Here is a 25861-nt window from a genome sequence, read left to right as displayed (position 1 = left end):
AAATAAAAATTTTAATCAAAATAATTTTCATTTACTACTTAAACTTTTTTTTTATTTTTTTTTTAAATTAAAGCTTTCATCTACCTCCCTCCCCGTTCCCCCCCTCCAAGAAAAAAGTTTCAAAATGTACACTGGTGCTATAAATATAAATGCTACCTATGAAGAAATGTAGTAATCAAGCTTTCTTTTTCTTCAAGTTTTTTGTTTGTTTAGCAATTTATTAGATGGCTGAACCAAAGACTGATTTTCTTTCATCCCTCTACCGACACCAGGTCTGATTTTAAGAAAAACATTTCTGCCATGAACTGTGAGGAATGCCAAACCCTATGGATATACAGTGGTAGTTGTTCATCGGTGTTGAATGCAGCAGTCAAAAAATACACTCATCTTCCAGATAACCTCAGTGCACTTTAGGAAATCAAATATTACCTGGAAGCAATTTAGTACATATATTGGCTTTTAAAAATAAAATAAAAAATACAGCAGCATTAAACTTACTTACTCATGATACTGACATGATTAATACCATCTGAACACTCATTTCAGTCTTTCACATTATACCGTAATTACGCATAGTGGTAAATTGTTATAAAATAGTGACTTTGCTATTTGGTAGACAGGTTCTAATACTAATACCTGACTATTTTGTAGAAAACCATAGCTTTTGTTCAGTTTGAAATAAAACATTTACATTCTAAGTACAATGCAACACTGTAATAGTTTAGGAAAAAAATATTCAATCAAGTAATGTTCATTCTGAGTTGACACGATGTAGAATAGCTTTAAAAAAGGAAAAAATGCTGTCAACTTTCATTACAAATGCAAACACACTGAGTACAACATTCATACCAGGGTTGGTTTTTTTCACCTTTGTTGCTGAACATACAGGCTACAATGGAAGAAAAATCTGTCAATTTAAGCTCGTTCATTTTTCTAAATCTGTTCCAGTCCACACAGTTTCAGCCCCTTCCTGCTCTATGTGTTTTCATGTATTTGGGACTCTCAAGAGCTGTGTATATGTATTGTTATCAGATATAGTACACAGATAGCATTGTGTGTTCCTTTGGACTCTCCCGATAGGGCATTTGAACATCTCCCCTCAATTCATGAGCATTAATTTAGAGTATGGGCAGGGTCTGTATGAACTGCTAAACACTCATGCAAGTCCAGCGAATGCACGTGGACAAACAGGGAAAGAAAACAGCAGCATAAGGAGAACAGGGAGGGAGGGAAGAAGATTGTGGTGGGGAACATGACCAAGCTTCTTCTTTCACCATATGGCTGCTCCACCAGTGATCTCAGAGGTCAGAGGACTTTTTTTTTTTTTTTTTTTCTAAAAAATGCAGTAAACATTGCACATGTCTCAAGTCTTCAGTGCAAAAGCATGGTTTGAATGCTCTTTCTGATTGTTTGGCTGTGTGTTTGAATTACATGCATTACGCAAGCCTTTTGTAGAACCAGGAGACCAGGGACTCAGCTTTCTTCTTTTGTATGGAACAGAGGTGCAAAAGCAATGAAAAACTCCAAAAGAATATAAAACCGGGAATGTCCCAAAACACAAGACCGACCCCCCCGCTCCCACACACACCTTCCCCCAATTTCCCAAGCTTCAGTTTAAGTAGGCAATGTTTACTTGTTTCAGTCTGCAGAATCCAAGGTATCATTGGAAGGGGGAGGGGGAGGTGCGTATCTCAGTCTGTAAGTGCCTAAAACAGGAAAGAGAACTACTAAGTCACTGCTCACAATTAAAATGGATTACAAAACCACTACACGGTATCAAAATGGACATGCTCTTCAAAAGGCACTATCATCCTGCAGTCCTTTTAAGGTAGGTCTTAAGATGATACACTACTTTCTTTCCTCTGCTTGTTAAAACTCTTAAGCTAAAAAAATCATACGGACCACTGATACGGGGCTTCACCTTTACTGGAAAAACACAAAGGGAAGATGACCCCCATCAAGGTTCATCCTTCCTGTTCCAGTCCAGCCAAACAAGGAAAGGCAGAATGGGCACAGGCCAAGAATCGGAATCAGTGACACTCTATGTGAACACTGCCTCTTCCCCATTCTTCTAGACAGAGAGAGAAATGGCATACACAACTGAAGCCATCCCTTTCATTTTTAGTTCCAATTGGTTTCTGCTTTTTTGCTGCAACTTGTCCAAAAAGTTAAAGCATGTTTCATCTCTGTACTGCATGATGGGGCACAGGAGGACAGCTGATTGTGCAAAGGTAAGCTTTAGAAAAGTTAAATTACCAAATGGCCAGTCTGTTGGGGTTTTTTAAAATTCCCACAAGCTTTAAAAATCCAAGTTAGTGCCATAGACAGTAATTGGTACCTTTCGCTTTTTGCCAATAAATTCTCTTAAAAAACCCCACTGATCAGGAACAGAAAAATTTAAACGACATGCAAGTGTCAACACAATGCCAAAAATGAACCAGTGAAAAGAACAGCAATTTAGGACTGATACAGTTTGACTTCCCAGCTCCAAATCACACCCATTTTCAACTCCATGCTGTGAACCCCGTTCCCTTGCACTGTTCTACAGAATTTTCAGGCAGAGATAAGATACTTTGCAGTTTTAGAGCAGGTCACTAGTGCACAACCATTTACACAAAACATACACACGCACGCACACCTTTCTGCAAGACCAGAAACAGCACATTCAGAAAGGTAAAGAGAAACTGCTAAACTCAAAAGCAAGTCCGTTGGGAGTTATCATGATTACCTTGTTGACTGGCCTCCATGGATGACTGCTTACAGTCCTGCGCATAGTGTCCACTTACACCACAATTGTAACATGAAACGTTCCCATTCTTCTTGGGTCCCGACCCATTTGTGTTGGCAACTACGTTAGGTGCTGGATATACAGGATAGAACCTCCCAAATCCTGCCATCTGCTGCATACCATAGTTGGCTTGGCTCCCCATCACTGGGTCATGCATAAGCCCATTTGCATATGGAGACTGAGGCAGGAAGAAAGGAAGTTGTGTTCCATTGCTTTGATGTGCTTGATTGAGGTAGCTGCCATTGCAAAGTGATGGCAGAGTGAAGAAAGATGGAACTCTGTAGACTTGTCCATGAAGTGGGTTATGATAAAAATAGCTATTAATCTGAAGGCTTCCATTGGTCCCACAGCTACACCTACGTCCACAAGAGCCACAAGGACCAGATCCCAACTGCTGTGGAGGTAACATTGTCCCGTTAGTGTTATTATTTCCAACAGCGTTTATGTAGGATGTGCTGTCACTCTGTGCAGTGCTGTGTGTTAGAGCAGGGCTCGGGCTAGGGGCAGGGCCTGGCGTATGTGTAGGTATTGCAGGAGGAACAGTGGACTGGACCTGACCAACACCTAAACCAGCAGACTGAGGTGGTGAGGAAGTTGCTACAGTGTTTAGCACATTTGTATTCTGGTTGGGCAACACACTGGTAGCATGAGGACTGCCTGGCAAAGCGTATGAAGCTGGTGGAGGTGGCGGTGCTGCTGTGGAGAGACCAGCTGCTGGAAGAACTACCTTTAGATTGGTAGGCTGAGGGATTGCTCCTGGGTTTCCCTCAATGTGAGGCACCATTTGATTCAGTCCTACCACCTGGGATGCAGGTTTGGTGATGGGATCTGTAGTAGGAACTGGGGATCCTGGGAAACTACCTGGATTGTGGACTGGGATAAAGGCAGTATTTGGTGATCCAATACTTAAGTTTCCTGTCGGCTGCTGTGGTCCATTAACTGTGCAACTTTCTGATGATCCCTGTGGAGAGGGCATTTTCAATCTGTGTATTGCCAAATGCAAAGCAGGGCTACCAGGCTGGACAGAATGTGGAAGGAAAGTAGATGGGACTGGCAAAGGGGAAGCCATCAGCTCAAGGCGTTTCTCAGGTTCACCAGAAGCCACTGGGCCCATTCCACCAGGAGGTGAATTTGCAGACTCTCTCACTGGCGAGACAGCAACAGGCGTGGTAACAAGCATTCCCATTGTTTTACCATCTGCTGATATGGGTGGTGGGACAACTGCTTCAGGCTTTTGGGCAGCGCTGTGCATCACACAGTGTAAGGCAGGCATGAAGGAAATATGTTGAAACTTTGCATTCAAAGGATCTTCTGAAAGGCTTCCATTGTCATTATTCACTGAAGAGATCTGAGCAGATGATTTGTTCATATTTGATGAACTGACAGCACTGTAGCCTGTAAACCTGGTTGTATTTTGATTCCCAGAGTCCTCAGAATTGCTGTCTGTATCTGTGGAGACAGAAGCATTTGTCAGTCAGAAGAATTAATCTGAAACAATGTAGAGTCATGCCCTGGACTTATTTACCCATATAAAACTTCCTAAGTTTCGTGACCAAAATGAGTCACATCTTCCTGAAAAATAACAACTTTGAGGTTCATTTTCATTCATCCAAATCAAGAGAGTTCAGTCTCCACCACTTGCCTATATCCAACTGCCCAACTAGCTACTGTGCTTTTGACTTGTGTGTATCTGCAAAAGTGAGGAGTAGGACACACACCGAATTTGGAATTTGCATCTACCTGGAAAGACATTAACACAGCTTACCCGGCTGTGGCAGGAGTGGCAAATTAAACTGTTAATACAAAAAGAAGGACTTCTCGGACGTGCCACACAAAAGTTGATATAAAACCAATCCTTTTCATGCCAAAGATTTTCCCGTTACTGTACTGCTGAAATATCTCAAGACAGCTACGCCGCTGCTGAGCCACGAAACCCACAAAGCAAAACGTGTTCTGTGGCTAGTTCAGAAATACCAGCAGCTAATAAAACTGAGAAACTAATTAAAATCAATACAAGAGACTGGTTTAGGAATAAAGATGTTCATGCACACTCTCCATAAATACAACCTCTGTCTTTTTCTTCTTCACTATCAAAGCTTTCCCTCCCATCATGTCGTGGACTTGAAGGAGAACTGTAACTTTCAGATGATGTTTCTCCACATGTATCATGACCGGATCCAGCATCCAAATTCAGATCTAAAAATAAAAATTGGCATTTTTATTTTTAATCTCAGTATATGGAAGTGAGGTTATTTTGGTTTGCTCGCATCTCATACTAGTTCAGATTTTCATTTGTTCCCACTTAATTGCATTTGTCTCCTACATTCCTAGCATTCCAACTCCCAGCATTCAGGACTAGTCACTAATGACAAGATGCTGGTGCTCCACACACTTGGACTGCTACATTTCCTATAGAAGTAACCTAACAGTAACTGTTTCTGCAACTACTACTCCACATAAAGCAACTTGATGGAGATTTTCATGGTATTTTTCCAGTAATGCATGAAGAGACATACCTGAAGCAATTGCATTACATAAGACTCAGTCTAGCATGTTCTATACAGCGAGTCAAATCCCAGACTCGACAGCCAGCACACTGATTTGTACAGAAACAGATTTCAGATTTGTGATCTTCGCTTTACAGCAGAACAATGAATAAATCAGCAAAGCCTTAAATTCTGTTTCTTACAAACAGCTTGGGAAAAAACATCTTACCTTTTGCTGTTCCTGTACGGATGTGCTGTGATGCTGCAACTCTAACTCCATTAGTCCTGTTATTCAACCGGCAGTCAGTTTTCTTTGCTTTCTCCCTGTGCAATTAATATTCATGTTTGGTTTTGTTGGGGTTTTTTGTTGTTTGTTTGTTTGTTTTTCCAAATGCATGGGCACAAATAACCAAACATGAAGGAATATATAATGCCACTGTAAACAAAGGCAATGACTCCAGGCCAGAAACATGTATTTAATGGATATAACAAAAAACGTACATAATAAGCAAACAGGTAAAGGCTGTTAGTGCAACATACCAGGAACTATACTGCAAGCAGTGTTACTGAACACTAAATAAAAAAGAAAACACACAACAAAGTAATGGTGCAGCTGACACTGAAGTCATTTTCACAACCTGATGTGTGTAATGCAGCCGTACACCAGACTAGTGTAAAAGCATCTGGCTACGGAGTAACAAAAGTCAACTTGGAAGTAGGCAGAGTATTAGATAAGGGTGGAAACGTTTTCACTTCCTCACAGTACAGGATTGTGTAGCCCACAGGAAGTTCTGAAGCCCTCCGAGGTGCAAATTATCTTCAATAAAAAATTTCAGCAAGTTACACCCACTGCATAATGTTAAAGGTTGCTGTCAATCCTTACTTGATTTTCAGTGTTTTCTGGACAGCTTTATACCTTTTAACTTTCAAATAAATATAAAGGGGAAAAGGCAATTCAGTATCAGTTAAGAACCTATTCCCGTTTCTTCATCCTGTCACTAAATGACAACTGATATTTTGAGAAATGAATGCATACAATTACATTCTGTTTTTCAAATGACTTCTTTTCAGAAGATAAAATAAGGATTTTTATGTAGACTGGCTTCAAACTATGCCAGCTCTTGTTCCACAATAGCAAAACAAAGCACCTAATTGATTGTAGACTCTGCATTTACCAGACTGAATGCATTACACTTTGTTTCTGGATTACTAGTTACATTGAAACCTACTTTTCCAGCTGTGGCTTTCCTTTCTTCTTGTTTATTGTAGACAGACTTCGTTTTTCCACCGTATGCTAGACAGAAAATACAAAGATGCCAGTCAAACAACAGAATTTGTATCATGAAAGACAACAAAAAATTCCCTTAAGACTGACAGATCTGTGAGTCCAAAACTAGTGTGCTCATAAGTGCTATAACCATATGAACAACTACTTTAGAATAACGCATCTTGTTTATGTTTATGCCACTACCAGCAAAACAGTCAGCAAATCAGTACTTGCAAATATGCCAAAGATATCAATCACATGGTTGGCTGCATGCTGTGTTTCCTCTTGACGATGAAACCAAATATGTTTCTTCACATACCCACTGAAAAGGCTAATCACAAGGCTTAAAAGGCTACAGAATTTACTGATTTAAGTGGAATTATCTGTTGTTGGGGAATGGGAAGTACATGTGGCAAATTATTTTTACGCAGTGACAAAGCAGGTACCCAGCCTTAAACTGGACGTTGCTGCTAAACTGAACTCTAGAATACAGCCTAGAAGCACATAAGAAAAAACATACCAACTACATAATTAAGTATACTATTAGTAGCTGCTACTGATACCTCATATTTGGCAAAGGAGTAAAATCTTTGAAAACTCAGAAACAATCTCTGTCTGAATATGCTGTATTTGGACATCCTTTAAATAGGAAGTAGCTTTTCCTCTCCTTTAGCATATTAATTTTTTCTTGCCTCAAGCTTGCGGTATGTCAAGCTTTGATGCAGTCTACCATTTCATCTTCAGAAGCAAATCTCAATTCATTACCCTGCTTTGTGAAATATGGAAACTGCTTTTGTTTGGCTTGCTATTCCCCACATAATGATCAATAATTCTACAAATTCTGCTTGTAGAATAGGAGTACTATTAAGCAATTCAAACACTCAAGGTTTCAGACATAAGCAGTGAACAACCTTCCCCCAATTTCAGTAGGCAATTTTATCTACGAGCAATTATTCTTCTCAACTATACTCACACCAAAATCAACCACTGAAGAGACACAAATCTCACAAAAATGGTATATGCATCTAGCTATTAACTTTGTTCAAAGATTAATACTTAAATTATTTAGATAAAGCAGGTAAGATAGAAAAAATGTTGAACTTGTTGTCTCTACTGTAGCATTAATATGGTTTAGTTATTAATACAGCTTCTAGTTTGTTCCTTGCAGTAACATGCAAATTTCCCAGGTGTTCTGAAATTCTCTCTGATAACAATATGCTACAGGAACGGGATTCTGTGTCTGATTAGAAATGAATATTAGTCTTTTCTGATCACTTACATCCTGCTGGAAAATTTTATTCACAAATTCATAAACAAAATATCCAACTTTATTAGAGAGTGGTAGTAATTACGAGTTTTTTCTTAATAAAGCTAAGTCAGTAGCAACTTGAACCTCAACACTTATTTATACAATTTCTGCAGGGCTCTTATCTCATCATAGGGCATTAGTGGACAATCTTCTCAAGTGTCTCACAATATTGCTTTAAATAAAAAACAGCATCACACCTGGTCAAGTAAGTTTGTGCAGTGCTCTGGGTGCTGCTGGACAATACAGCTTTTTCTTCTCCAGTCCATTACCCCATTTTGCTCAGAGTGCTGTATGTTAAGGCTATCCAGTGAAGAACATTTTGCACTGCTAGTGCTGCTGAAAGGAAAAACCAAAAAGTTATGCTGATGTGGACAAACTCGCAGGCAGCTACGCATTTTTGCATCGTGCTGGGAAACTGAAGTTTTTTGCTTTCAGAAAACCCTAGAAATTCTCAAGACAGTGCTTCTAAAATTCTTGAGCTCTAAAATGATACTGACAATCTGAACGTAACTGGGGTTCCTTTTTCATTTGTCTACTAGAATTTGACACAAAAGTCAGAACAACAGAATTTGTAAAAAAACAGTACTTGAGTGAAGAGTTTCCATGGATATTTCTGCACACAGTCTTTTTGTTTGCTTTTTTCATACGAAACGTGGGGAAAATTTCCAGATATAAATCTATTCTGCATTCATCTTCTTCGTTCCTTATTGTTAACAACAAAGCTGGAATTACTTCCCTATTTCACAATTCATGAGACATTTAAGAAAAGGAGTGCATGGCTACTTACAGATCATACTGCAGCTGTGTTTGTTTGAATTTCAAAATAGTCATCTTGCTTTGTATTTTTACCTTCAGGATTGCTAGTTTTGAGTAGTGCTTGAAAACCAGGATTGCTAGCTTTGAGTAATGCTGGGAAAGGGCAGTTGCATTTGGCATTTACTTTGGACCTTATGATGCCTTCCACTGAAGCTTCTCTTAACAGCAGCTGGTCTGAGAGCACTGGTCAACAAAGACTGCTGGAAAAACAGTCAGGGTTCTGACAGAGTCAGTAGGGCACATGAACCTATAAACTTTTTATCTATCATACAAAACCAGGCCCTACTACTATCTGCATGCAGGGTCTGGGCGGAGAAGTTAACACTTCTAAGTTTGTATCAACATACGTATGCTTATAATTCAAAGTGCCTTTTAATTCAGGGCTGTTGGCAAGCAAGGTTACTGCAACATGAAATGATACTCGGTTCCCAGATGGCAGAAATCTAGCTCACTCCAAAGCACGTGACATGCTGAAGGTCCACTAGCTACTTACCAAATACCTCTGGAAAAATAAGTGCTCAAACTACTTAAAAGATGTACAATAGGACATTAAAAAATCAGTTTAAGAAAATGGTGAGAACCCAAGGTCTCGGGCACGAGCCCTTGACTGCAGAGATATAAGCAAGTTCCAAAACGTAGCATGGTCACATTACATCCTAGTACCTACTTGGCAACAGGACTTTTTCCATTATGTTTCTTGTGAACTGCTGTGTGTTGCATTACATCTGGAAAAAAAATAAACAAAGCATAATTTCAATAGCAATTCCTATTTCCCTTTAGGTCAATCCAACAAATTCATCTTCCCATCACTACCAGACACTCAGCAGAAGATACCTGCATTAAATAGGCTAGGCTTAATTTACAGTGCTGAAATTAACAGGTGTTACATAGAGGACAGATCAGTCTGTACAGACAGTGTAATCAAGGCTCTTTACCTTCCATGTCACAGAAGAATGAAACAGAAAAATAGGAACTATACCAACCATTTATGTTTGCTCACCACTATATTTAATCATAAGGACTAAATGTGTGACTGAGTATCAGCCAGAACAAAAGGATGGAGAGAGAAGAAAGGATTCAGCCAGAAAAGTACAGAATTTTGTTGTTTTTTTTCCTGAACTGCTAAAATTCACCTCAGAACCGTGTTGCACATTCTGAATAGCGAATGAAGACAGGTCTTACACAGAAGTATTGGATTCTGAACCTCGAAATTCACTATGCAAGTAAAGCTTTACAAACTACTTTGACATAAAAAGAGATACTGCCTCAAACAAGAAACGAGAACTTCAGAGACATGGTCTATCCTCTTCTTTAAGGCAACCATTAAATCTTAACAAAAGCAACTTTTCTTGATTCTAACTGTTGATGATTTTTATCTTCTTCGTAGCTGTCACTTTTCCTGAACTCCTCTCAATGTTATACCCAAGTCCAAATCATGATGAGGGGAATTAAAAAAAAAAAACCAACCAAAACCAAACCAAGCCAAAACCCCACACCACCACAATTTTTAAACTTCTGGTAGTACGTGACTAAAATGACATAAAGTGTGTTCTGAAAAGCATTTGTAGTTTCATCAGGTGAACAGATTTGCTTTTTTCTTTAAGGACAGTTTATAAAACACTATTTGAGGAATTTCTGAATATACTATATATTTACTTGGTGCGTTCTGAACTCTGAAGAAGAATACAGCAATGATTTTTTTTTTAAATATGAAAAAACTGCCTGGACTCCATATGTGGATTACTGATTGCAACTGCAAGCTTCTTACTAGTTCTTAAGGTGTGACAGGACAAGAACGGTGCCATTCTGTGAAAGCTACTGTAAGTGTTCAGTGGTCTGTGTTGACCTAGCAGCCCCACTTCTCATCCTTTCCACCCACCACAAGAGCTCATACTTGTTCGCTACTGAAAACAATGCAAAACTTGGCATTTCTTTCAGAATGAAATTACTGACCAGCCACCAGGCTGCTGCTTCCACACGTGAACTGTTTTTAAGGTATGTGGAATATACCAGCTTTCAAACAGTAATCAATAAACTCACTACAGTCCCAAACAGTCTTTATTAACAGTCCAGGGTATAAGAGCAGCATAGGTTAAGAATAAGAAAATTTGAGCATCCTATGTAAAATGAAAAGCTAGACAAATTTGGAACATTTAATGCAAAACAGTCTGCTACTCCTGAAATGCTGCACTCAACTGTGAACCCCAGTAACTGAAGAATAGGCAAAAACCCATGAAAACCCTCAAACAAACTTGGTTCAAGTAACTTGTAAAGTTTATCTTCCTCGTTGCTCAACACAGCTGTGAGCTTCTGCTTCTGAGCTGTCTATAAACACTCCCACTCCTTGAATCATACAGCAACCTCCTAAGAAAACTGCTGAAAGTATACAAAAATTCTTCGTTTACATAAGCAGATTTCATTCAGATCTCTCAGCTTTGTACCAATGAAGAAATGAGTCAACTCTGATTTCCAAAACTGAGTGTGGTAAAATTTCTCAGAGAAGAACCACCTTTAAGCACACAACTACCTTCCTCCTGACTTGAAGCTTCTGAACTGTCCTCCTTGAAGTGTTCTGGTGCCTTAACCGTCTTCAAAGAGGGTTGTAAGTTACCTGCAGAGAATAAAGTTCATGTAGTAACTTCACAGATCTTGAACAACTACACAGTTCCTCAATGCCTGCACTAAACTGGAAGCTAGGGAAATGGGAGACTGAACTTACTGGTTCGCATGTGGCAATAATTTGAACGTTATCTCCTTCGAAGCAGGCAATCTCTAGGATTAAAGGCTCCATGGAGATACTTTTATTTTTATTAAAGAGTGTGCAAAACAATTTTAAAGCTGTGATGCAATTCCAAAAGGTTGGGATTGTGACTACAGTATTAAAAATATTTCTATAACCTGCACTTTAGATAATTTTTTTATAATCTTTTTTCGTTACAGCAGGAAATGGGAGGAGACCAATTCTAGTTACTAGAATTCTTCTGCAACAAGCTGCACTCCTCCATTATTATTCACCTGCAAAAGAGCCGTAATATGGGCTAAAGCCTTCTAGCGCCCTTAACAAAGCATTCATGCACAATTTTTGCCTTTTTATGCCAGACAGGATGGAAAAAGAAAACGCAATAATATTAACAGTTTTGTTGCAAAAATATCACTGCCATGCTCTGAAAAAGGATTTAATTTGATAATTAATCTAACTTTAGGAGTCTTCTCTTTCCATCTGAAGAAGTTCCAAGTTAGTGCAGGTGAAAGCATCTGAAAGCTGTTGCTTAGGAACTTGAATCATTATTAGGAAGATCCTTCTGAATATTGTCTGCACTGAAGATACTAAGACCCCAGAAATGATGCTGTAATGAAGCCTGCAGAATCAAACATGTATTCCAACCTGGAAAAGTGTCTAAAATAATTGGTGTTGTGAACCAGGAGGGAGCTAATTGATTTCCTCCTTAATGGAAGCATGGCAGCATGATTATGCTTACTGAAAATATTATTCAGTGTGAGATCCCAACTATTATTTAAGGTATAAATACCCTTCACTAAACATAGAATGTGATTCCACACAGCCTTCAGAAACAGTGGATATTCTTGTATTTCCGTGAAGAGGTATTTTTATCCCCAACTAAATAGCAACTGAAGACCAATTTAAGCCACAAATGCATTGCTGCCAATTAATTCCTCACATCTGATTTGAGAACTAATGATGAGATTTTTTCTTAAAGATACGGTTCCTCTTCGTCCCCCTCCCTCAGCACAGTCACCACAGTCAAAAAACGCCACCACAGGCTAACATCCAATTGCAAGTATTAGCAGGAATCATGGAATCCCAAACAGGAAACTGAGAAAAACACCGAGGTCATCAATAAAAAAAATCACCTCATAAGCAACTTAACTGTGATTATGGCAATGAGCTGGATGAGTGCTTTTATCTTAGTACAGGTTCTGTTAGCCTGCACCACAGGAAAAGTGATTGTGAGCTACGCCAATGAAGTCACCCAGTCCCTCTTCTCAAAAGAAAAACTACGCTTAAATTTATCACACCGTCATCTTCAGTTGTCTTAATATCTAACTCAATGCCAGGGCCCTGAACCACACCAGTGGGCTTGGCAACCTCTTGCCCTGCCCTGCCAACGGCTTCACCTTCCTGTGCTTAAGATCCGATCTGATACAGCATGGTTTTGCAATTCTGGATGAGACTGCTGGGGAAAGAACTGGCAGAGGCCTCTTCTGTGGCCTCCATCCTTTTGCTTGGGATTCATGTGTGAGTTCAGGTCCTTGCCTGGAGTGCACTACAGCCATACCTGTGCCTGGACATGTACCTCGCTGATCCCATTCTTAACCCTGACCTACTGACTTGTACTTCTGCCTTGACTTCAGATCTGCCTCACTGCCGTGATTGCCAGACTCTTGCCTGCCCCTGGTCCTAATCTCCCACATAGCAAGTTAAGCCCAGTGTTTTCTGTTTTATCCACCAAAGAACAGATCATCCTCTTTACATTATGACTTTTTGGTATTTGAAGACTTAAGTCATCTTCTGCTGGAGTCTTTCCTCCTCTCTGCTAAACAATTAGCACCTCACCCTGTCTGTCATGCATTCTAAATCTGAGAATTTCCCATGAACTTTCATATATTTATTATTACAAAAGTTAGCTCCTATTTATGATCACATTATAATGGGTAAGACTTCCTGAAGAACTGATACTGGACCATTTTACCCTTCTGATCTAACTACCCTGTGGATATTTCTGCCCTGCACTAACCCAATCAAGTCCAACATGATGGAATCTGGCACTAGTTCTTTTTCAGACCATTTCAAATTATAACCACATACAACAATGTATTTGCAAGTCTCCCCCAGGTGGGTGTAGTCTACAGACTAAAATACGCATACCCTGTGCAGTGTGCCTATCACTAACGTGAATCTGGACTTTGGAAACTTGTTCCTCCCCATGCAGCCTTGCAGTACAACAAAGTTGTTAGAATCTTCGCAGCAGTAAATTCCGGCCAGTTTCACAACCACACTGGACATCATTAGCTTAACATTTTCAAGAAACCACCATGTAAGAATGTCCTAAGTGTTACTAAACAAAAAAAAGGGCACAAAATGAACTACAGCTTCTACCCTAATCACAATGCCTCTCAACATGGAAAGAATGCATTTGTCACAGATCACACACATCATTTCAAATTAAAGTCAGCCCTCACTGTTCTATTTCCTTCCCAAGCACATAAGAGCGGTCTGTTTGAAAACTCCCAACTTATTCAAATCCTTACTAATATCTTCTATAACTTCTGAGGCAGTGGCCTCACAGTCAGTGCCTTAATTGTTATTGTACATAGCATGCACTGAAAGAAGGAAAGATTCAACAGAATTAAAGAACACATCCTAAACCATCCATACAAAGAAGCTAAGCTTAGGTCACATAAACAATCTGTAATATCCAAGTAGGTAAGTTGTCCACCAAAGAAATCTCTGCAATGCGAATGCTCCGAATTCTGCATTCTGAATTCTGATGCAGTATGTTCTGAAATTAAGGCCATCACATCATTTATGTACTATGTTCCCAAAATAAATCTTAGTTTCATATCAAGACACGTTTCATCCATGAAAGAAACCAAACAAAAAACAGATGTGATTCTTTTGGACAGCTGAAGCTTTTTGTTCCAAAGTTTAAGATATTTTTTAAAAGGAGAAAGTCCCAATCTGTTCCACATATTCAATTCATAATAACCTATTTTAACAGCACGATATTACAGAGGAGAAGAAATTTAAAAAACAGAAGCTGATGCTAGATGGCATGTTCCCACTGTCAAAAGTATCTGCTGAAGCGAGTATTCACTGGCAGAGAGTTCAAATACGACCAGTAGAATACACTGTAACATGAACACATAATTAATAATACTGTAATTAGGCACAACAGGAAGAACAGCTTTTTACAGACCTTTTGTTATTTAAAACAGTATTAGAATATTTCTTACTGTGAGTGTGCAAAGATTCTGATGAAATTGATTGGAAGAAGTTGTATACTCTCTGATTCTGCAGAAAAGCTTGCGATGTATTTGAAAATAGCTGCCTGAAATTTAAGTGACAGTTTGTTAAACTGCAAGTAATATTCCATAGGAAGAATACAAAAATCTACTACAGTACCATTTAAGAGCAAACTAGCCAGTTCTTAAGAAGTCCAAACACTCTGAATTGCATGTTTAGCATAAATGATGTTAAATGCTACTTTTGAGCTTTGTTGTTCAGTGCTTGTGCAAGCTGGGAGAACAGCCAGCACAAGAGATTGGTATGACTGATCATTTTTTTTTAAATTTAAGAGGCATGTGCTTTTGAGCCATTCCAATTCAAACATTTTTGCTACCAGTAGCACTTTATCAAAGAGGAGTTTGGACTGAGGCAAAAAGCGCTGGATCTTATTTGAACTGTTTTTAAACTGAGACCACACTTAATTTCCCAAACCCACACACCTCTTCCTTAAATACACTTATCTGGTTAAATACAAAGATGAATTTACCTATGTCAGTATTTGAGTTTCATAATTATCTCCAAGAGGAAAGGGTGGGATTCTCAATATTGCTCTGCACTGGCCTGAGTCTGTTCCCAGACTCAGTGTTCCCAGGTCACTGACAAACTCTATTAGCTTCAGATAAGAAAACAGGCCAAGAATGAACGGTTTTTACATCCCACACGAAGATTTCGGTTACTGCTTTCCAGGAGGCACTACACAGTTCTTTTTTTTTTTTTCGGAGGAGAGGTGGGGAGAGCAATTTTTGGCAATCAGGCACATACTTAAGACCCCCAGATAAGTATATATTTATGCTAAACTGACACTGTAAGAAAATGGAATTTGTATGCAATAATGCTATTATCACAAGATCATTCAAACAGAATTTCAGTATAGCCAGAACATAACTTGTACATTGTAATTCTAGTTCCATACTATAACATGGATGGATACGTTCAAAGATTACCCTCAAACCGAACCTCTTGCGTTTGTAATTACTGTGCAGTAAGGCTTCACAGCCTTTCTGTATTTCAATACATTTTCTTCAGTAAACCTCTATTAAACGAGTTTGTCCATTTAAGAACAGAATGTTTATTAGCCAAAACTGTTTGCACAGATTTAGTTTTTGGCTTGACAATCAAGCCAATAAAGATAGACAAATAATACTACAGATCAAAATAAAAGAAATCTGAGAAGGGGAAGACTGAGGCACACAGTGGTTCTGTATCTTTTTTAGCTAAGCTATTAAGACAAAGCCCAAAGGTCTGATATGCTTGGACTTGCAGTACATTCTGAGCAGGAGCCTGAAAAGCAGTGTCTGTTCCTTCAGCAAGTACCCTAACTCAAGAGATGCTGCCTAATCTGATGAATAATTTGTTTTGAGTAAGGTTCAACAGCCCTGACAGAAAAGAACATATGTTACGAGATATTTGTAGTGAGCAAAAAGAACAGGGAGGCAAACCCAAATTCAGATTGCTGTTCTGAGTTACTGGGTTTGACCAACTAGTCCCACATGCAGCAAGTACTCTCATCACTAAACAGTAGGTTATGAGGTATAGGCCATTTTCTTACAAATGCGTGAGCTACATTTTACTTTATATACACACTTCACTACTATTATTTATTCTTTCCAAATTCTCTTTTCTCTATCCTGTCATAAAATTAGAACATACAGGCTCTAAGTTACTGCTTCTAGTATTTCTAAATATATCCTTGTATAATGGAGGTAAGACCCTTGCAGAATTGCCAATCATTGCTATATAATGCTGCTCAGGACAAATACTTTCGTAACTGTATGATTGCTTCTAGGATGTAATCCATTAAACTTTAGTAAGAGTCTCAATTTAAAGAGAAAAAAGAAAAAGAATCAAGAGTATATATTTCATCACTACCTTCCCATTTTCTTCACAAACTGTATTTAGGCAGCAGAATTTCCACTGTCCCTAAAGGTCAAGCTTGACTTCAACCACTTTTCAGGTGATACGTTTCAGGTTACTTACTAAAATACTTACCTGATTATGGGCTCAAGATCAGCGTGCCTTCGTTCTTCCCTCTTCTGAAAACCCTGATTTAGTGCTCTTAATATAGTCTTGTCAAATGCTTCAGAAGACGGTTCCTTTGGGAGCTGAGAAAAAGGTTAATGTGAAAAATGAGTAGTTGACATTTTAAATCTGTATTTGATCACCATCAGTCTTTATACCTTTTGGCATCAACAAGAAACTCTGTTGTTCCAGTTTGAGTAAGGTAATTTACAGACCAAAAGGTACAACAAACCATCATAATTTAGTTTTGCTAGAGAAACACTTTGCTGTAAATCCTCACATCAAACCCAGCTGTTCAAGATGGCTTAAAGCTCTATTTGAAAGAGCCACATTCAAAAATATATCAATACTATGCTCTTTTCCAGAGCAATTTACTGCCTATTTTGATATATTTTTTTGAACCTTTCACACACAGAAAGTAAGTCTGAAAATAACATTAAAAATTACTAGGGAGGACTGAATGCATTGTACTCACCATCATCACACAGCTAGATTGAATTAATTTAAAGAAACAGGAGCAGGAAGGAAACCTTTTCAGTTGTATAATATACTAGACTTCAGTGGGCAACACTGAGATTAATCAATAGCAAGTCCTTCCCCAGTTGTTATTAACACTGAAACTTCTTATGAAAATCCATTGTGTTTCCAATGCCAGTATTACAAAGTGAGGTTTTCCAGTGTTCTAGTTCAGAAGGCAAAATTCTTGCTACTAAAGAGCGTGTCTATTTCAAATGAAAAATTTTTCATATTTACAACTTCTAAAATAATGCCCTTAAGTACGTTAAAGCTGATCAAATACATCAGTGCATATATATATATATATATGTATATGTAAGTCTTTTAATTTGGGGGCAATTAAACGTAAACTGCCATAGCAGAAATGCTTTTTCCTAAAGTTAAAAGCTATTGCTAATCTGGTTAACATCTGCCATCAGTTATGATCAACAGCATGAAGTGATTTACACTGGAGCAGCATATTCCTCTTGCATATCTGGAATACACCCAACCCTGAGCGCCAGCTGGATATTACATCCTGCAAGTGGTACAACAGCAAAGCATGAAGTAATTTTTTCACTGAATAAAATGGTACTAATAGAGACACACCATGTCTAATGTAGATAATTGCTTGGTAACATACATAAAAAGAACTTCTGGAATGCAGACAGGTGCTGTTAGTGTTAGATGAGTACAGTGTTATAGCACCTGAAGTATATTAGATATAAAACCAGAAAGAAGTGCTGAAAGCAGCTATTCTTAACTGGCCCCTTTGGCTTTAATAAGCTCTATTGAGGAATTTCAACTGAAGAATTAGTCAGTATTAACTCAAAGGTACCAAAAAACTACTGCAGAAGTGTGGGGATGAGCAAGCTTCTGGTCCCTGGTGTTCTGTACTTAAAGTTGTCTCCAGAAACAGTCACAACTTTTATGCTTTAAAACTTTAATTAAAAAGAATTCAGTTCCTTCTGTAGTTAAAGATTTAGTTATAGGAACCCAAGATTAGGTGCTTAACTTATCTTAACTTCAGGTAATGAGATAGCCTTGTTACTGGCAAGCTTATTAGTCCTTTCACATGTGTGGGTAATTGCCTTCATGCAAAGAACTTTTTATATTTATCACCTAAGAGAAGGTGCTTTCTAAATATAAAGCATCCAAGTTATCCCATTTAACTACCTTAGTTTTTCCCCCGATGCTTCTATTCTGAAGCAATTTTTACAGTTACATTACTCCTATCACCTGCAACCTTGGAATTTCCTATCAAGTATTTTGATCATCCTTTTCTGTCCCTGGAAAATTGAGCATAGTAATTTATTTAACAATAAATAAATTTATTTGACAATTCTCTCTTTCTTCTCTACTTATGGCTATCAAGCCAACACAAACCAAATACTTTTTCAGCTGTGCACACTCTCCACAGAAAACCTCAGCAAGCTCACAGTAGCCTGTGGCCATCCTCCGCTTGTCCTGCTATCTTCTCTGCTGGAGCAGTCAAGCCAGCACATGGAACACTTCACATCTGAAGAACTGCCATCAGTCAAACTGGACAGCTCTGCAACATTTTGTATCCTATCTGCTTCCCCGGCTCCCCTCTTCCCAGCAGCAAGGAGGTACTAGAGAGTTCATTTTAGAAACTGGCGTTCCTCTGTACATGTAGAACTGGAGGCATGCAGTTGCACGCTCATCTCAGAGCTGCATGGGATCCCATATGACAGTCCTGCTTTTAAGGTTCTCTTCAGGAGCAGATGCAGGTATTCTTTGTTGTGGGACACCCCATCTGCAACCTGACATGCCATCCATAATTCAAATCCTTACAAATCAAGCTCTGGAAGCTCTTCAAACTAGATATTTCAAGTAGATTAAAGCAGTAGTGAATACTCACTGCTTCATTTCTACAACACTAGAAAACATAATGTTGATAACTGAAACAGTGAACAAGACAATGACCTTTGTACAGTAACTGGCTTTCCACTTGCAATTAACACTGAAGTTAGGAACACCAGATGCTATCAAAACATGCCCAAACCAGATCTTTCATTAGTGCCCTGAGCAGTGAGGATTTTACACACAGAATTTCCCAGAATAGGTGGAACTGAAAATATTAGACACTGGCAATGAAACACACAGTTTGAGGGTCATTGCGCTCACAAGGCCTACATGTGGCCTATGCACATGAGTACATTCCCTGTTTGAGACAAGGGGAGAATGACTTGAAGAACTTTTACTTTTTTTTTTTTCTCCAACATACATACAGGCACAAATAGGTACTACATTTGCCTCAAATTTAACTCCTTGCAACAGTGACTACGTCTGCCTTCGTTCTGCTGAAGAATACAACACTAAAATTAAGAACTATTATGCTTATGGCTCTGCCTCATTAATTCAAAACAAAAATAGTACTCTTTAAGGTCATTCTAACATGGACACCAGTAAGTAAACAAGCAGTGCTTGTACTTGTACATTAACTCTGCAGGGAGTATTAAAAACTTATCTGGTAGTTTTGTGGTAGTTCAATTAAAACTCTCAGAGCAATTTCAGATGAGACAAACTATCTCTTCCTGGGAAACTCCTCACATACTCTGTTTCTTCATCTGTCAAGCTGCTCCACCACAATATACAGGATTTAAATGGTTAATACAATTGTGAAGTACAAAAATCTGCTAACATGCCTTTTTTCTGTAATTACATCCCAGAAATCACAGCTCTCCTTAACTACTTCTGAAGTTATAAAACCCAATATGTAAATGCTACTTTTATATTTCAATACGTACTTTTAGCAGGAATTCCTGAAGCTCCTGGTGTGTTTTTGTTACACATGTTACTGACAGATCAGACCAGGTTACCTAGTAAGCAAGGAAAAGAGAATGAAGGAAGTTTCTTTTTCCAAATATCGTACCAGTTAGATCTTAACATTTCCATAAATCTGATGATCTCAGTGTAAGAGTTAACACCTTCAGGTAAATAGATACCAGGAAAAACGGGGATAATGGTGTACTTTTTCAAAGACGTACAGATTTTGAGGGTACATTTTAAAGATCGCCTTCATGTTATTTGTGGCTAAAGGGAGCATGAACAAATTCAGATGAATACAATGAAGTCCCTGAAGATTACTGACTTAGTGACTCAGAAAGAAGCCAGGCAGAAGGCTCTGTAATTACAGGACTTGTATCAACAGACATCATTAACTGCAAAATCCAGGTACGACAGAAAAGCACTTGTAGGTCAGATATACTGGATTGTGCTGTTGCTGCCATTATCAGGAGTAAAAAGAAAAAAGAGGGGAAAAAAAAAAAATCTCAGTTTCTACTGCCTATAAAATAATATTATCTGCCTCAGGCTTGAATCTTATGTGATCATACAGAAGTTGTTGTAAGGTACAATTCATAGTAAGTACTGGAAGTTACTGAAGAAGTTATTCAAGAATCAGGCAGTATTTTGGTATACGCTTGTATAAAGTTTCAGTAGCTTATTGCTCTGACACAACATGCAAGTAGTAAACCAGCACCTTCACATGCATATTTTGAGAACAAAAAAAAGTAAGCTTGGTTAGATGAGTGCTGCCTGGCTTTAAGCCCACTTTTGGGCTTAAGATTCCCATTACATGCATGGGAAGATTCTGTGTAATGGGAGTGGATATGGCAATTATAAACATTAATTTACTCCCAAGACTTGACAGAATAATGTCAACCACCAACTGCCTTCAACTTAGTCCCCAGAAATGCCAGCTACTCTTAGTGCCCTCGGTTGGAAAGCCATGACTGTAATTGCTGTTATACCTTAAAAAAGCAGTGTCTGGGCAAGCACAAAATGATCTGCAGTGAGGAGCACAGTATATACCTGCACAGATGAGGAGAGGAAACTCTTTCCTCAAAGAACTGAGGTGGAGGAGTTTCGAGTTTACTCAAATACTTCCCAGAATATCTCCACATTCCCCCTTTAATAAAGAAATTCAAAACCACTGTCAAATCTGACTATGTGCTGAATTTCCAAATTGTTTTGTGACTTTAAATGTTAAGAATTCCTATGAGCATTCTGTACAAACCTCTCCTATCTACTGTTGTATTTTACCTAGTACTCAGTTCACAGACTAGTGGGACAAAAGATGGATGACAAGGTTGAAACACTTGGGCAAGTCAACCTTTAAGCCTTTGACGGCTACACATTCCACGTTACTGCCTTCAGCATTTCACCTTCAGATACAATCAACAACAAAGTGTCTGTTGCCACAACCTTACTTTAAAATCAGAAATAGTATACATGTTAATTTAACCCTAATTTTAAGCTTCTAGTAATACCAGAAAAGACAAAACTCTAAATTTACCTCTACTTAGACAAACACTATCAAACTCTGGGATCAATACATCAGTTTTCTGCTCAAAACATTGTTTCTTTTTTTAAAGCTTGCCTCTTCAAAGAGCTCCCAAGACCCATGTCAAATGGCCAGTTATAATGCCTGATCTAAAACATTCTCTTGTTTGGGGAAAAAAGGTAAAATTTAACTCTATGTTCAAATCTGGTATACTACCAGACTCACATCTATTGGCCAGATGACTCATAATGTTAGTCAGTCATTGCTAAGAAAATTACTACCTTGATTCAATTAGAACATCATCACCAAAGGCCTTAGCAGCTATTATTTAACACCTACAGCCTTTAATACTAGACCTCAATACTGAAAGCTTACTACTTCCCCAGTAGTAAGAAGCAGCGTTTCAGTTTTAAAATTCACTCACATAATTGCTTTGTATGTTGCCTCTGGCTATTACAATACATGAAGACTATACCAGGTAGGCCTTCAAGTTTGTTGACATTTTTTTTAGCTTGTTTGTTTTCACCTTAACAAATTAACCAATCCCCAGTTTTGTAAAAAAACACAGGAGCCACCCTCTTATGGTAAACATTCATGAAAGAGATCTAAGACGACCACATGACTCCAAGCAATATATAGCTGCAGACACAAGAACTGTATTCTTACACCACTTGAGCAAACAACTAACTAGTTTTAGAATTCTTTGTAATAATTGGATAATTCCAAAAATCTCTGGAGACCCTAACTTAAATCAAAACTGCCTTCTAAGCAGGTATTTGGAACAAGCTGTATATATCTACAATACACAGATATCACTAAGACAATTACTTCAATATTCTGGGTGTTATTTGCTTACTTTGAATGTGTACTCCAAATGTTTGTCAGCCCTTTTCCTTGGTACTCCCTTCAGGGTTATCTTCTCAATGTGAACAGCTGAAAGAAAAACACCTTATTGTATATGCCAAAATTACAGTTTGAAAATGCATCTACTTTCCTAGCCACTCTGAGAATCACTAATGCTTTTTACTGACGCACACAATCCCCCTCTTTCTCAGATGCTATTCTTCTATAACAAACTGCAGGGGGCAGGTGAAGCCTTGTTCTCTATAAAGTATTTTTCTGGACTGACTAAAACCCTTCACTGCAGATAATGGAAATCTGTATGTTACCCAAGAACTTATTTAGACAAAAATTCACATAAATACAAGAATATAACCACTCTAAGTGAAAAGATGATAAAAGGAAGTAAAAAAGCACCGACAAAAGCCTTCCACGTCCACATATCTAAAATGTTAAGTAGTATTGAGAGCAAACTAAGGCAGAAGAACCATATTTCTGAAAGGCACTGAGGTGGAAGGAAATGCTTGGGGAAGGCCTGAAGGAAACAGAAATGAGCATTAGCAATCAGAATATGAAGAGGAGAAGCAGAAGGCTATTACAATCATATTCTAAAGAGTATCATTACATCGAACTGAAAAGGAAGAAAGGTACTTCAAAGTACTTGCTATTTTAACATTTCTTGTTAACATTCCTTGCCCGTAAGTCTACCATATCCAGGAATAAGCAAGTTCTAGCTGTGACCTGGTAAGCAGCAGCACCCTGTGGCTTTCAGGGCCTGGAGGTTTTCTTGAGGGCATGTAACATTGCTCAGGTAATATTCCACATAAAATTCTTATGTAGCTGAGATGGGCTTTTCACTTTTCCTGCTATGCTGGCCTAAGAATTTTATTCCTTTACAAGCACATCTTTACATGTAAAAAAAAAAAAATTATTTCAACAATGGTTTGACCAGCCCTACATCATCAATGCTTCCTTTCTATGCTTTTGAAACTCCTTTTTTTGCAGAAGGTGGGAAGACAGTGGTGTTGCCAGCTAATATTTTATTTCAATTTTTAACTGCATGTTTACATGGGATATATTGGAAACTATTCAGAACAACAATAATAAAGAATTAAAAATCAACCTCCTAAAAGTATATGTTACAAAGTTTAATATTAGAGATTAGCTAATTACCATATCATCTAACTATCTTTAATGAATTTTTTTGAAGTTACAATTAAAGTATCATCCCCATCAAACACACTATTTCAAAGAGAACCAAGTATTGGCAACTTCCTGAAAGGAATAATAAGCCAGCATATAAACCTAATGATATTGTTACAGCTTCCAGTTCTTTCAGTAAAAAGACTGCCAAATATTGAGCGTGCTGGTGTACACACTGGTTGCAGCCCTCTACCTGGGAGTTGGAACAATAGAAGATCCGTTCATTTTTATCAGTTAATGAAGACTACTATGATTCTATGATGAATTATTACAAAGCAAAGACATCTGAGACCAGCTAAGGATGCAAGACAATAACATACATCAATATATCATGAAAAGCTTGATTTTTACCTGTCTGGTAAAGCACTGTTAGAAAAGGACTATGGCGTAACATGAGGTCTGGTAAAGTTTCTTAATGGTCAATGTTAAAATTGATACCATCAACGGAGTTGATATGCGTAAGTTAATTAAAAAGTTGATTCCCATGGCTGGCACTGAGAATAGTTGTTTAAGTTGCATTTCACTACATGTATATATTTAACATACGTAATTATGGAAACTAGCACCATTAACATTCAAAGACAAGCTTCTTTTCTAATGAGTGTGTGTTTATTTTAAACTATTCAATGTTTGCAATGCTAAATGTATTTGTCCTCAAGTATAAAGAAATTTTATTACACACTGTAGTACCTTCAGCTTCCTTACTTTTGTTGCTGCTGTATGTTTCATCATAGTAAGTGATACAAGAGGTAATTACCGTGCTGTTGCTGCACAGTTCCACAGTTTCAACAGACATCTTTAAAACTGTTTCCGTAATCACATTTTAAATATTCTAAATGGCTACACTGAGAAAAAATGTTTGAGTACACAAGCCAGTGAGGCGTGTTATGTCTCTACATCTATTTTGGACACAACACATGCATTCAGGAAGATTAAGTCAAGCATGTATGCATGACACTGCTTTCACTGTAAGTGTAAGTCAGTATTTCTAAAAATCATATTTATGATAGCTGGAAATAAACCCCCTATTTTATTATTAGTGTTATTTCTAACCCAGTAAAGGAGATTTCTGTAGCAGGGACTCTCTATCACATACATATATATCAAACACCACAACATTATTCTGATCCTCACTGTAGTTTCTAACTGATAATACAAATCCTGAGAAATATTTAACTTTTTTGCTAGATTTAATAATTCTACTTTTCTGTGCTTCCATTACTTAAATTCAAGAGCACTGCTAAAGAGAGTTTCTAATTTGTGAGTACGAACACTTTGAACTCTGTAAAAGGATTTGAAACAGGTTTGCTTTATGTAATCTGTCATAATCTCCCTCTGTGTTGTTTTTGGGGTTTTTTTTCCTATTTTGCTTGGGGGTTGGGTTTTTTTGGTTTTTTTTGGGGGGGAGGGGTTCCCAAAGAATTAAAACTCTCAAATTGCCTGCCTTCAAAGTGTAATTAAATCTCCACAGTACAGACAAAAAACATACATGAAGACAAAAGGAATAGCAATAGCTTTCCCGGGTTGCCAGCTCTTCACTATCTGTAGGATAGCATAGACTAATTTTGAGAAGCGATTTGCTAATCTTATTGGAGAATAAAGGGTAAGAATAAATCTGTTTTCAATAATGTTTATTTCTTCAAACAGAAGAAACTGTGCTGGCAATTGCACAGAAGAGTTCTGTTTACGGTCTGAAGCCTTGTTCTCATGCTCCCTAACATAGCCAAAAGACAACTGACTCCTATGGAAAGCCTCTCACTTCTCCAAAATCTCCTAATGTGTGTTTTTTAGTTTTGGAGTTTTTTAAGACTAATCAAATACAACTGGATCAAGTGGCAAAAGCCATCCGCTGTTTCACAATATCTTCATGTTAAGTTTTGGTTAAAGAAATCTAAACACCGTTAATAAAATTGCATTAAAATTTTCTCGTTTTCTCCCAAATCCCACTTCTTTTTTTCAGGAGGAAGTCCATTTGCAATCAACTTTCATGCATGCAGTCACTAGCAGTTAGCAGCTAACAAGAATGACAACTTGTTATAATAAAGAAATGACCAAGTAGGTAGCAGAGCAGCTATTATACTTCCCAATCATTGCAGTTTCTCATTCAGATGAACAGCAAGACAGATGCAAGATTTCTGTAATTCACAGGAGAGTTTAACATTAAAAAGCCCTTTCAAAAGAAACCTCAAACATACCTTCTCGCTGAGGTCTGTGGGAAGCCATTGGTAGTCCATCATGAGGTGCTGTGGTTCGTTCTAGCAAACTGGTCTCATTACTTGACATGCAGTCACTATGGGAAAA

General features: G+C 38.0%; 1 protein-coding gene across 1 annotated transcript; it reads right to left on the bottom strand.

Moving 5' to 3' along the window:
• Positions 1-1337: 1337 nt before the first annotated feature.
• ZCCHC2 (zinc finger, CCHC domain containing 2) lies at positions 1338-25861 on the bottom strand. Its single transcript, XM_010017757.1, has 13 exons — positions 25756-25861; positions 22374-22450; positions 19980-20051; positions 16684-16796; positions 14643-14737; positions 11194-11277; positions 9334-9391; positions 8048-8183; positions 6504-6568; positions 5504-5598; positions 4856-4984; positions 2729-4237; positions 1338-1706 (listed from the first exon to the last, which is right to left on the bottom strand). Exons 1-13 carry the CDS (start codon positions 25841-25843, stop codon positions 1639-1641), a joined length of 2589 nt encoding a protein of 862 aa, XP_010016059.1. The 5' UTR covers positions 25844-25861; the 3' UTR covers positions 1338-1638.

This window comes from Nestor notabilis, unplaced genomic scaffold (assembly GCF_000696875.1).
Source record: "Nestor notabilis isolate BGI_N333 unplaced genomic scaffold, ASM69687v1 scaffold15037, whole genome shotgun sequence".
NCBI classification, from domain to species: Eukaryota; Metazoa; Chordata; class Aves; order Psittaciformes; family Psittacidae; genus Nestor; species Nestor notabilis.
The sequence above is the reverse complement of the archived record's forward strand: the minus strand, read 5'-3'. Positions and strand labels throughout refer to the sequence as shown.